We start from the raw sequence: 14,012 nt of genomic DNA, 5'->3' as shown, positions 1-14,012 counted from the left end.
GCTGAAGGCCTGTTGACCTGTTTTCAGAGGGCTTTTCATACACCTTCCTTGGTTGTGAAGATGTGAAAGTCAGGAGATTTCATACAGACCCAGAATCCCGGCTTCCCATGAAGGTCTGTAAGAGTTGGCAACACTGAGCTTACGCTCCACACGAGGCCAGAGCTAAGGAATGGCTGCTCTGAGATGGGCTTGGGCCTCCATGTGGCCACGTTCTCTCCCCCCTCCCGATTTGGTCTTACACACCCGGCCCCTGGAGGCGTTTGAGTTGGAGATCTCTGGTCTCCAGCATCTCTCATGGTCTGCCTAAGCTCTTCAGGGCACTAGGAGGACTAGTCATTCATTAACAGATCTTCCCAGTCCCTATCCTACGTGAAGAGCTGGGCTGCATTCTGGGGGAAAAGGGAAGAAAGTTGCTGAGGCCTGGACTCCACCCTCAGTGTGCCCACAATTTGATAAATGACAAGACGAAACATATCCAAGGCACAAGGCAAGGGACAAGGGCCCTGGAAGGGCGACGAGGTGGCTAGAGCCAGCCGTAAGACTGCGTGCACAGCAGACGACCTCGAGAGGGGTTGTACAAGCGGAAGTCAGCCCAGCGCCGGGCTCTTCAGAGGCCGGAAGTGAGAGTAGGACAAGGGGTCCTTTTTAGGGCGGAAAGGAAAGGAGAGCCAGAGTTAGCGGATTGCAAAGAAAATGCTAAGTGTACCTAGGTCCTTAAATGTTCTTTCAGTCTTTTCCTGACTTGCAAATCACTTTGTTTAAGCTTGGTAACTAGAAATTATTTACTGATTGCTGTCATTTCAAGCAAGAGAGTTTTAGGGGGGGAACCATACTAACCACTGGGGGGAAAGCTACCCAGGAGGTCTCTACAGACCTGCTCTGCAAGGGGAAGTTTCTCAAATTGCTCCACGGGGCAAGACCGGCTTCTACCAAGCTGTTCTTCCAATCCGCAGCCAGCCACGTGTGGGGGAAACATCCCAGGGGTGGTCAGAAGATGTTGCTGCAGTCCTCAGCACTGAGTGAAGAAGGAACCCTGCAAGGGTTTCAGTAACAGGAAACACCATGGAACTATGAAATAGAGGAATTCATATTTTCCCAACATTTTGCAAGTGAGGAAATATCAAGATACAGATTTTCTGTCATTTCTATTGAGGTTCAAATACCCGGTGTTAGAAAGACCTTAGACTTTTTTTTTTTTTTTGAAGCCACAAAAGGAAAACAGAGAAAAGACTGGAAATCTGCAGAGCCACGAATTGAAAAGGCCCGGTGATATCTTGATTTCGATGTTTTTTAATGATGCGTCGTATAAATATCACATTCAAAATGTAGCATTCCTAATATTTTTATAAATGCCATATACTTTAATGAAAAATTGATTCCTCTAAGGTTGTAGTTCGTACGAAAGCCTTCACGTTCAGAAGATGTAGCCAAAGCAGGCTATGCTCCCTGCTCCCTGATGGAAGGAAGGTCTATCGGGAAATAAGGAATGCGAAAGCGGAGTCTCCAAACAGATGCGCAGTTCATAGGAAGATAAACAACACGGGACGGAGAAATAATTAATTTTAAAATATTCTGAGTGCCTAGGATGTTTACAAGGGTCTCTTTAAGACAACGAATTTGTCCAACACATTTTGGTTCCACCATCAAGAATTCTGGAACTGACTGGCTAGGATCATTCAGCCCAACTGGTTATTGCTGGCTGTACTCTTTTTGGGGGGTGGTTCTCCAGCAAAACGTACTGGAGCTAATTTAATGATCTGGGCTACTGGATAATTACTTCTCATGGGTCGAAACTGTGGGCTCTTGTCTGTATGCCCCCTTGCTTCGCCCACTTCCCGACAACATAGTAATTCATACGCGCAAACTAAGGAAAAAGCTAATAGCACGTTGTCTTGTTGCCACGGTCCCTTCTTGGCAGGATATGCTGGGAAAACGTTTCTGGGGCTGGCAAATTACAGTATTCTTCACAGGTAAGTCTACTAGTTGTGTACAAAGAGGCTGTGTAAATTACCAGTGTCCAACCTCCTGCCCCCAGGCGTTCAGCATCGTCTTCCAGAAGGCTGTGGAGAAGGCTGCTCCAGATGAGAGCCTCAAGGAGCGCGTGACCAATCTGACAGACAGCATCACCTTCTCTGTGTACCAGTACACCACCCGTGGGCTCTTCGAGTGTGATAAGCTGACCTATCTTGCCCAGCTTACCTTTCAGGTAAAAGTGGATTGAAGAAGTTTCTAGAAAAGTGGTCATTTTCCAGTGCCCAACCAGCAGGTGTAAAGAAAAGTTTCTTCTTTTCACGTCATTTCCCATAGAACGTGAAGACTATTTGGCTCTAAGCTGAGGCGTCAGACAAGAAGGCCCAATATGGCGCATGTGCGCTGCCTCACCATTGCCCCACTCATGGCAGCCATGTCTGATCAACTGTCGTACTTCTTGTTTACCTGCAATGATCTAAGATTCTCCTCAACAGAGCTCTCCAGTAGCCACTACCCATCAACCCAAACTGGCACAAACGATGAAACTCAATGGCCCTACCAATACCTAGATACGTTTTGAGATGCCGTAAGAACTTTACAGCAACCCTCATTATTTATTCACCTTTAGAGAAGCGGGGTGAATGTCCCCGACTTCCCATGGAATAAGAGATTGCAAATGTCTTCCCATAGCCATGGCAGCCTTGCCCTTGAAAAGGGCCTTAAGACCTCTGATTCTCAAGGGTTTGGGCACATCAGGGACTTCCAGTGTTAATTTTAAAAAAAAACCTTGTCTTCCACTTATTCTCAACATCAAAAAGGCACGAAAACTTGTTTTCTCGCATTTATCCCTCTGATCATTTAGGATTGGGAATTTTTTCCATAAGTTAATTGGGAGCACACACTAGATTATCTTGAAGGCCTCATTCAATTCTAAACACCAGGTAGTCTGTGATCACTTCTGGACTGACTCTGTTCGCATGTTCCAAAGCCTGAATGCTTGGGGGAGTGTTAGTGCGGCTTGTCCCCCTTACCCTCTGTATTCCCTCTCCAGCCCAGGTGAGTGTGGCCATCATAAAAAGAACTTGGGGCGCCTGCTGGCTCAGCAGACATGCAACTCTTGATCTTGGGGTTATGAGTTTGAGCCCCATGTTGGGCACAAAGATTACTTTAAAAATTTTTTTTAATTTGGGGCACCTGGGTGGCTCAGTCGGTTAAGCATCCGATTCTTGATCTCAGCTCAGGTCTTGATCTCAGGGTCATGAGTTCGAGCCCCATGTTGGTCTCCAGCCTACTTGGAAAAAGAACTTGAGTCCCAGCATGAACTCTCTCCCCTCCTGCCACTCATTGCCCCCAGGCCCCAAAGAGCTTCTAACCCTAGCTTTCGCTCTTCTCGTCTCATAAGTATTTTAACCTCAGTTTCCCAGGCCTTTTTTTCCCCCTTAGAGACTTTTTCTCGAATTTGCCAAATTATTATTTCTTAGCATTCCCATCTGTAACCTCACAACACAGAGCACCACGTAAGGGGGGAGGACAATTTCCCAAGCACCTCTCAGTGCGAACCGTTGGCTCTAGCCAAGCTGAGCACTCTCTGCCCTCCCCTGCACACTCCTCACTAACTCCCCCTCCACGTCTCCGCCCATTCCTCGGCCCCTCCCTGGAGCACCTTCCCTTCCTGCCTCGGTAGTCCCGCCTCGTAGCTTCTGCAACACCCAATTCAAAACCACGTATAGAACCCCTGCTTGCTGGCCACTCCCCTATTCTGGAACCCCTTCCGCATTATCGATTCACTTATGCATTTCTGTTTTGCATATATCCATATGGGACTTTGACATTCTTCTCAAATCACGTCATTTGTATGTGTCATCTTCTCAATTCGATTGTGGGAGATGTACTCTATGGCGTTTAGGGCGGATGGATGACGCGCTTGCTAACCAAGGTCCCTAGGCATTCACTGTGTGCATTTAAGTCGCCCTGATATTTGGGGCGAATGCAGTCGCACCCAGAAGTGATTTGCACAAATACCCACTTCCTTCCACTCCACCCTCTTTCAACAACCAAACCTGGTGGGCAAGCTCGAGGGTCCGACGCAGCAACAACGGCACTGAGTGCCGACCCCTACATCTCCAGAACCCTGCGGCTCCCACCCCCTAAAGCAACGTGGTCTCATTCTTCCACATTGCAGATTCTCCTCATGAACCGGGAAGTTGATGCGGCGGAGCTGGACTTCCTGCTGCGATTTCCAGGACAGACGGGCGTCACCAGTCCCGTGGGCTTCCTCTCCGATCAGGCCTGGGGTGGCATCAAGGTCAGTAGAAAAAGCCCCGAGAAAGAAGTCAGGTTCTCATCTCTTGGCGTTTTCCCCTGACACGTGTCCCCATGAAGTCAGCGGGGCTCCCTTTGGGGGTTCAAGCACGGAGCTGTGTTAAACATAGGTGCGTGCCTTTACCTGCCCCCCACAGCAGGGCTCGCCCGTCCTGGGCCTGCTGGGAAGGCTTTGCAGAGAGCAGGTGCGTGCCAGTGAAGGGCTCTGCCTCCAGGATATCGGGAGACGGTAAGATCCCGCAAACTTCCATGCCTGGGCGGAGCTGCCTTTCGCCCGCCAGCGCTTAGGGCTGGAATGCGGGCTCCGTGAGGCCTGCGGCTGGCATGGGGGTGCTGCACCAGGGCTTCCAGGGACCAGACAGGTGCCAAGCTCTGTTCAGGCATGTCCACGGGAGTCCTAACTCGGCCTAGAGCAGTAGATGCCTTCCAGCCTGGGATTCTCAGTGGTTCCTAACAGTTCACATTTATTGAGCACCTTAGGAATGCATTTTATTCTCACCTTCACCTGGGAGGTGGGTGGTGTCTGTCCCCATTGAACTCAAAGCCCCTTTTCTTGCCATGTGCAGGTTTGTGTATTTTTTCTTAAAGATTTTATTTCCAAGAGAGAGAATATGCGTGCATGTGTACGAGCGTGCACAGGGGCGGGGGGAGGGGCAGAGGCAGAGGGAGAAGCAGACTCCCCGCTGAGCAGGGAGCCAGATGCGGGGCTCGATCCCAGGACCCCGGGATCATGACCTGAGCCGAAGGCAGATGCTTCACCGACTGAGCCACCCAGGCGCCCCCATGTTGTTCAGCTTAGTTTAGTTGGGATTCTGTGAACATAAAACTATACATACAAACTACAAGCTCCTTCCCATAGGGACCATGTGTGCACGGACAGGGTGTGACATGGTGCCAGGAGTAATGTTGACGAAGTGACCGCCCACTGCCGAGGCCCGGCCTGCTGTCCACGTGGGCAGCGGTCAGTCCACGCCTGAATGAGTACACACAATGGGTACTGGTGCTCTGGGAGCCCTGGCGTCTACACAGAATGAATCCTGTTCGTGATCTTCCATGTTTGTCTCATCTTCTACATGGTTCATAGAACAAAGAAGAAGGAGTCTAAAGCAATAGGATTGGTTCTCTTTCTCTTTATATTTTTTTAACAGTTTGTTTAAATTTTTGAGATAATATGAATTCACATGCAATTATAAGAAATAAGAGAAATAATCCATCGTACCCTGTGTCTCCCAGCGATAACATCTTACGTTCCTATCATGCAGCACCACGTCCAGGAAAATTCCATTGATACAATCCCCTAATCTTACTGTGATTTCACTAGTTTTTATGCACTTGCGTGTGTGTGTGTGTGTGTGTGTGTGTGTGTGTGTGTGTGTGTTTAGTTTTTCATATGTGAAGATTCATGTAACCACCACCCCGGTCAAGATATAGAAAATTCCATCACTGTAGGGATCCCTCATGTTGCCCTTTATAACCAGAACAATCTGCTCCCTCCCCTAATGCCTGGCAACCACTAATCGGTTCTCCATTTGTAAAATTTTATCCTCCCAAGGATGTTATGTAAATGGAATCCTACGGTGTATAACCTTTGCGGACTGGCTTGTTCCCGGAGCATAATTCCCCTGAGAGCCATCCAAGTTGATTTACTTTATAACGGAAGCCCAGAACTTAATATTTATACACGTGCTCTCCTCCTCAAAGGGACCATCTTAGGAAATTCAAGGCTAATCCCGCTCATGCCGCCATTGCCCAAAATATTTTTCTAACTTCTTTTTCAGAGTTGACAGCTATTCTTTTCATGATCTCGAGGGCTGTATCTAAATCAGGATTCATTAAACTTTCTGTACAGGGTCGCATAGTAAATATTTATGCTTGGAGGGCCAGACTCTGTCACAACTACTCAGCTCTGCCAAAGTCACACACAATACGGAAGCAAATGGAAATGGCTTCGTTCCAATAAAACTTTATTTACAAACACAGGTGGTGGGCCAGATTGGGTCTTCAAGCCGTAGTTTGCTGATCCCTAGCCAAAATAATAAAGGTGTGATTTGACTTTCATTTATTAACTGCATCTGTCACTCTGGGGCCCATCTGGCAAATAAGAAGAAGACAATATATTGGAAAAGAAATAAGGAAGAATCCCGTTCACAACAACCATCAAAATAACAGAGTTCTGAAATGCCTTAGAAAAATCATAATAGACGCAGAGATTTGTGGAGATATGTGTAGAAAACCATCAACTTTCCTAGGCTGCATAAGATATGAATGAGTTGACATACTCTAGAGAGCTCTGTCCAAAAGAAATATAATGAATGTCGCATATGTAATTTAAAATTTTTTCCTGAGTGGATCAGTTCGTTAAGCTTCTGCCTTCAGCTCCAGTCATGATCCCAGGGTCCTGGGATCGTGTCCCCCGTCGGGTTCCTTGCTCAGTGGGGAGCCTGCTTTTCCCTCTGCCTTATGCTCCCCCTGCTTGCGCTCACTTGCTCGCTCTCTCTCTCTCTCTCTGACAAATAAAATTTTCAAGAAAAATAAAATTTTCCAGTAGCCACATTGAAAAATGTAAAAAGAAATTATTTTAATAATGTATTTTCTTTAACCTAGTGTAGCCAAATTACCATTTCATATGTAATTGTTATAAAAATTATTAATGAAATATTTTATATTTTTATATTTGAATTCTGGTGTGTATTTTTTATACTAATAGCTCCTTTCAGTTCAGATGTTAAATTTTCATCAGAAATACTTAAGGGGCACCCAGCTGCCTTAGTCAGTGGAGCATGTGACTCCTTTTTCTTTTTTTTTTTTTTTTTATTATGTTATGTTAGTCACCATACAGTACATCCTTAGTTTTTGATGTATTGTTCCATGATTCATTGTTTGCGTATAACACCCAGTGCTCCATGCAACATGTGCCCTCCTTAGTACCCATCACTGGCCTATCCCAGTCCCCCACCCCCCACCCCTCTGAAGCCCTCAGTTTGTTTCCCAGAGTCCATAGTTTCTTGTGGGTCGTGTCTCCCTCTGTTTCCCCCCGCCCTTCGTTTTTCCCTTCCTTCTCCTGATGTCCTCCCTGATACTCCGTATGTTCCACATGTAAGTGAAACCATATAATAACTGTCTTTCTCTGCTTATTTCACTTAGCATAATCCCCTCCAGTTCAATCCATGTCCATGCAAATGGTGGGTATTCATCCTTTCTGATGGCTGAGTCATATTGCATTGTATGTATGGACCACATCGTCTTTATCCATTCGTCTGTTGAAGGGCATCTCAGCTCCTTCCACAGTTTGGCTCTGGTGGACGTTGCTGCTATGAACATTGGGGTGCATGTGGCCCTTCTCTTCACTACGTCTGTATCTTTGGGGTAAATACCCAGTAGTGCAATGGCTGGGTCATAGGGTAGCTCTATTTTAAACTTTTTGAGGAACCCACACTGTTTTCCAGAGTGGCTGTACCAACTTGCATTCCCACCAACAGTGTAAGAGGGATCCCCTTTCTCCACATCCTCTCCAACATTTGATGTTTCCTGCCTTGTCAATATTTGCCATTCTAACTGGTGTAAGGTGGTATCTCAGTGTGGTTTTGATTTGAATTTTCCTGATGGCTAATGACGTTGAACATTTTTTCATGTGTCTATTAGCCATTCGTATGTCTTCATTGGAGAGGTGTCTGTTCATATCTTCTGCCCATTTTTTGATTTGATTATTTGTTTTTTGGGTGTTGAGTTTGAGAAGTTCTTTATAGATCTTGGATACCAGCCCTTTATCTGAAGTGTCATTTGCAAATATCTTCTCCCATTCCGTGGGCTGCCTCTTCGTTTTGTTTTGACTGTGTTGACTGTGGCTGTGCAGAAGCTTTTTATCTTGATGAAGTCCCAAAAGTTCATTTTTTGTTTTGTTTCCTTGCCTTTGGAGACGTGTCATGAAAGAAGTTGCTGTGACCAATGTCGAAGAGGTTACTGCCTATGTTCTCCTCTATAATTTTGATGGAATCCATGTGACTCTTGATCTCAGGATTGTGAGTTTGAGCCCCACACTGGGTGTAGAGATTACTTAAAATCTTTAAAAAAAATACTTGATATGTATTTAGATTTCATAAAATTTAGACTTAAAATCACTGATTCATATATCTCAGTTGTTCTAAACATAGTTAAATGTTTTCCGACTAGTAAAGCAAGTCCTAGTTTCTAAACCTACATTTTAAAATAATTTCAATTAAGTGCAATTAAAAACACAGTTCCTCAGTCACATGAGCCACATTTCATCTGCTCATTGACTGCCTTGTTGGACAGTGTGGGCCTAGAGTTGAGAATAGTGTCTCCTAGCCTGATGCCTTTATGGAAAATAAATTCTGGAAATTGGTTCTAAATGAGCCCATTTGCAGAAGGAGTGCAGTGACAGACTGGTTAACAGAGGCTCTGGAGTCAGACATTCCTGGGTTCAAATTCGAGTTTGAGTGTGTGTGGCTGGCCCCTGGCATATTATCTTATTCCTCTGAACTTTCCTTTCCTCATCGGGCAAAATGGCCATCATCACACCCACCACACAGGGTTCGGTGGAACAGACAGTAAATGGTCAGGAAATGTGAACGGATGGCAGTCGGTCGTTTCCTAGAGCTGCCATGACAAAGCGCCACAAGCTGGGTACTCTCGCAGTTCTGGGGTGTGGAAGTCTGAAATTGAGGTGTCCGCAGAGTCGTGCTCCCTCCAGAGCCTCTCAGGAGAGGCTCCTCCGTTGCCCCTTCCAGCTTCCGCTGGCACCCCTGCTCCGTGGTTTGTGGCAGACGCAGCCCATCTCAAGGTCCTCATGCGGCCATCTTCCCTCTGCGTCTCTTTGCGTCTTCCCTCCTTATAAGAACACCAGCCATAATGGCTTCGGGCCCACCCTAGGGACCTCCTCTTACCTTGACTGCACCTGCAAAGGCCCTGTCTCCAAATAGAAGGTCACCTCCGCAAGTCTGGGAAGTTAGCCCTTCAGCATGTCTTCCTGGGGAACACAGTTCACGCCATAAGAGTTACGATTATTCCTTACCCAGCTGTGGGGTGCACGTAGGCTGTGGCTGATGGGGGTCGTGCCTGACGGCATTTGCCCACCGAAGGAAAAACGTTGAGGAATTGTGAGTTTGGATCAAGTCCAGTTGCCTTCGTCTGTATTATCTCACAAAGCCCTCTGCAGCAGAAGTCAGGAGGAATAAATGCTTCAAAGCCACTCCCTGCCGTTTCCGTTTTACCTTACTCCACTCCAAAGCCACTGTGCCACCTGGTTCCAGCCCTCTTGTCACAAGACGGATTGTTTGCTCTGCTCTGCTTTGCTTTACTTTGCTTTTTTTGTTTGGTTTTGTGGGCTAGGCTCCTCTGGCTTTGCAAAGGCTTTTACAAATGTGTGAAGCTTTCTCGCTCTTTCTGTGAGTTGTGTTATGGGGAGCGGCAGAGCCTAGACCCATCCAACTCCAGCCCGGGGCTGGATGTGAGCAGCCGAAACACAACGTGGAGTGTCGTGTACATCCCCAGAGCCTTTGATAAACGCTCCTTTTAAGTGTTTGGGGGGATTTCATCCTAAAGAAACAAATATGATTGACTAGGACATGATAAAAAAAAAAAAGTCTTTTAATTCTATCCGATGAGGAAGGTTGATTGCCTTGTTCCCCCCCACCACCCAGAAGAACTAATAAGCAGGTAATAGTGAAATCTGAGTGATAAAACACTTTTTATGATTTACCCTCTGTAAGGATTTTTTTTTTAGTCTCGCCAAACGCTGAACTTGAAGGTGATGGGCATGTTCTGTTTCTTCATTATAAAGATCTCATCTGTGATGCACGCCTCTGTCAGCCTCTGAAAGGACCTCTCACCAACCCCTCCGGATGCCAATTGTGCTCAGTAGTGTTTTGCGACACAGTCCGATGTAATTAGGTTAATTAGTCATTTCCATTTAGCTTATTAGAAGGCTAGAAATCCCTTTCCCTCATTTGGAAGATTAAATGTGGCCGTTGCTTCAACCCAGAGCTCCAAGAAAGTGTGTCTGGGACCCAGGGTCGGCAGCTGGGGATGCCGATCAGAACTGTCATTTGCTCCGTTTTGTGGTGTCGCCAGAGGGGGTAATGGGCGTGCAGAAGGGTTAGTGGTGATGCAGGCCGGGAGGAAGATGGGAGCCAGTTCCTCGACCCGGAGAGAAGTAATTACAGCAGCGGCAGCTTTTCTCAGCCTGTCAAGAGCCCTCCCGCTGGCCGCACAGATGTCAAACTTTATTAATTGAGCACTTTCTAAGTGCCAGGCAGCCTGCGAGGCCCAAGGCATAGAAAGCCGCCTTAGAAAGTTCTTGCCCGCAGGGAACTCACCATCTTGTGGGAAGTGACAGGCAAGTAAACCAGCAGTTGCGATTCAATAACTGTAGGAACCCCAAGAAAGCACCAGGGAGGGCTTTGCAGTCTTCAGAACACTCGTATCTGCATTAGAATATGAGCTACGCAGACAAGGATGACTTGGCCTCATTTTCCAAATGAGAAAATCAAAGCCCACAAAGGTTTAAAAACAGTCTCTGAGTCACAGGAGGGTCCTAAGAGGGGAGGCTGAGACCAGAACTTTCCACTCCTGGCGCTCCCTTCTCCATCCTACACACCACTCCCCACCCCCTTTGTCAGTACGAGTGAGGCACATCCCTTGCTAAGTGGCCAGGGTGAAGTTGGGGGCCATGGAGCCTGTGTGAAAGGGCATGTAAAGATAGGACACAGGTTCGTCCGCATGGGAAGCGAGCCGAGACAAGCCCAGGTTAAAGGTCTCAGTCCTCCTCCAGCTTTACCTGCCCCTGGTCACCAGTAAGACTCCTCTCCTGCAGTCACATTGCTTTCTGACTTGTCCCACACTCTTCCCTTTCCAGACTTTGACTCTTGTTGACCCCATCCTGCAAAATGCCCTTCCCTTCTCTGTACCTCTGTCTCTGCCCAACGGAATTCTGTATACCTACCAAGGCCTCCCTCATCTCCTCTTTCTCCTTAACTTAGGACTACAAGCTCCTTGGAAGGTATGTGTCCTTTTTTTGTTTCCTTTGTATTCCCAAGTACCTGGCATGTAGTAGACACTCAATAAATGAATGAATGAATGAATGAATGAATGAATGAATGAATGAATGAAGTGAATTCTAAATAGCAAGAATATATTGGGATCCTTAAAATTCATGGCATTGTGGTACATGCTTTGGACATAGGCTAGCTTTTAATCTCATTGAAGAGACCAAACTTATAAGCAGATTTGAGTAATCCACAAAGATTGCAGATAAATGTCCAAGTGACTCACGTTTATGTGGGCACTCTGGAGAAATGGAATGGGAAGAAGCCCCACCCAAAATTTGGTCCTGATGTCAAGACTGATGAGGCCACACACATACCAAGAGAGTACTAAAGACTGTATTACTCACATAATGAGTCTTTCGGGGAGAGCAGGGGAGCTCCTAAGCAGTCTGAAAATAGCTTGAGAGAGCCAGGGAAGGAGGCCGCCTTGGAGTTTTTTGGTAGTTTGGGGTTGGAGCCAGGTTGACTATTCCTCTACATGGGCAGGAGTTTACATGCTACAGCCTACCTCCTGCACCAGAGGAGGGAGCGCCGACGCTCAGTTATCAGCTTGCCCCGATGTGGAGCAGAAAAGGAAGAAGGAGGGATAAGACTTTAAAGCTGTCATGAATCAAATGTCTAAAAATTGAGTGAGACCCTATATGAAAGATATCAACTCTACAAGTAGTTCCAAGTAGCCCACGCAAGGAGGATGGGAGGCTCTGTGTTCTAGGTTAGAGAGGGGGAACCCGAGAGAGGTTGCTGATTATGCACAGGAATTTAACAACTTGTAGGACCTTAACACGTACTAATCAGGAGCAGCACAAGAAAAGGAAGGGTGGCATTTGGGGGAGGAAAGAACAAGGACCTCTCACATGGTGAAAGGAGAGCAGACGGGGCGTTGAGCTGGTAATGAGTCTGGCGCGGCTCCAGGCTTGGCCGCAGAAGCTCTTGGACAGAGGAGAAGGGAAGCAGGGTGCCGGGTTCACCGGGTGGAGCGGAAGGAAGGACTAAATGAAGACATTTGATTACCAAGTTATGCGTTTGGGCTTCATTCTTATGGAACCAGGCAACTCTGGAAGTTTTAGCATCGGCATTAACACCAAGTCAGTGATGCTGGGGACGCCTTGAGAGAGAACTTGACAGGAGTTGCCAACAGAGTGTGAGTACTGAGAGGAAGGAGTCAGAGACCAGAAAAATTCATGGCATCCCTTCTTGTCCCTCCTTCCAGGCAATACCCTGCAGGCAAGTGCTGCTCCATTTCTGCTGCTACCAATAATCCAAACGCTTAATTTGCTAAACCTTGCATGTTATTGGTGCAGTTTGCTGAAGGTGACTTGATCAATACCTTTCTCCTTCCTTGAGTTTACCTGGGGGAGAGAGCCAAGATTCCAGACAAGAGTATCGACGAGACAGAATTATATCTATACTATTATCTTGTTCCTTGACCCACCCACCCCCAATACAGTGAAAATTATAGCTTTCTGGAGAAACTGCATTTCAGAGCAAGACTTTCTAAAATTTCTCAGGCACTCACATCAATGGAAGGATTCTGTAATCTGGATCGGGACATTGAGGGATCTGCCAAGAGCTGGAAAAAGTTTGTGGAATCGGAATGTCCTGAGAAGGAGAAGTTTCCACAGGAGTGGAAGAACAAGACAGCCTTGCAGCGTCTCTGCGTGATGAGAGCCGTGCGGCCCGACCGGATGACCTACGCCATGCGGTATGGGACACGGGAGAGTGGGGAGCCCCAGGGCAGGCATGGCCTGACTAGCAGAGCCGTGCACAAAGGTCATGTGTTCGTAGTAACGGGAGCCATTGTACCAACACCCAAAGCCCATAAGGCCTATGGCTGTGTGTTTGCCATGTATTTTCTTAATACCTAAGTGGACAGTTTGGAAAGAGGTGCTCATCGATCGCAGCGTTGAGAAGGATGCTGGGCACACCTGATGTGGTGGGAGACGATGGTACCCAGAGAACAGGTGGAAGGATCCTTCGCAGCAGGAAGAACATCCTTCCCCCTCCTCCTCCCCCTTCTTCTTCTTCTTTTGATAATAGCCATCCCGATGGGTATGAAGTGGTATCTCACTGTGGTTTTGGTTTGTATTTCCCAATGACTAATGACAATGAACATCTTTTCATATGAAAAAAAAGGGAAGAATATCTCTCCCCTCCCTGTCCCCCTCCCCCTTTTTCCTCCCCCTCCTACCCCTCGTCCTTCTCCCCCTCCTCCTCCTTCTCCCCCACCTCCTCCTCACCGCTCTCCTCCCCCCTCCTCCTTCTCCCCCCTTCCTCTTCTTCCTCCTATTCTTCTTCTTCTTCTTCTTCTCCTCCTCCTTCTCCCCCACCTCCTCCTCACCGCTCTCCTCCCCCCCTCTTCCTCCTCCTCCTCCCCCTTCCTCTTCTTCTTTTGATAATAGCCATCCTGATGGGTATGAAGTGGTATCTCACTGTGGTTTTGGTTTGTATTTCCCCAATGACTAATGACAATGAACATCTTTTCATATGAAAGAAAAGAAAAAAGAAGAACATCTCTCCGCCCACAAAGAAGGGAGAGAGAAAGGGCTGAGGCTGTAGCTGGGGTGGTAGAAGGATGACAGCAAACGGAGGAGGACCTTGTGTGAGGGCTCCTGTTTGCCCCGAGAAGTCGGGAGCAAGGTCATCATCGGTTGAGCC

General features: G+C 47.2%; 1 protein-coding gene across 1 annotated transcript in view; it reads left to right on the top strand.

Moving 5' to 3' along the window:
• Positions 1-14,012, top strand: part of DNAH9 (dynein axonemal heavy chain 9) — a 303,991-nt gene that overhangs the window by 231,386 nt on the left and 58,593 nt on the right. The window contains 3 exon segments of the mRNA XM_057311241.1: positions 2,036-2,206; positions 4,154-4,276; positions 12,866-13,059. Coding sequence (XP_057167224.1) covers positions 2,036-2,206; positions 4,154-4,276; positions 12,866-13,059 — 488 coding nt within the window.

Source organism: Ursus arctos, unplaced genomic scaffold (genome assembly GCF_023065955.2).
Source record: "Ursus arctos isolate Adak ecotype North America unplaced genomic scaffold, UrsArc2.0 scaffold_14, whole genome shotgun sequence".
In the NCBI taxonomy this organism is placed as follows: Eukaryota; Metazoa; Chordata; class Mammalia; order Carnivora; family Ursidae; genus Ursus; species Ursus arctos.
This window is presented reverse-complemented; position numbering and strand designations above follow the sequence as displayed.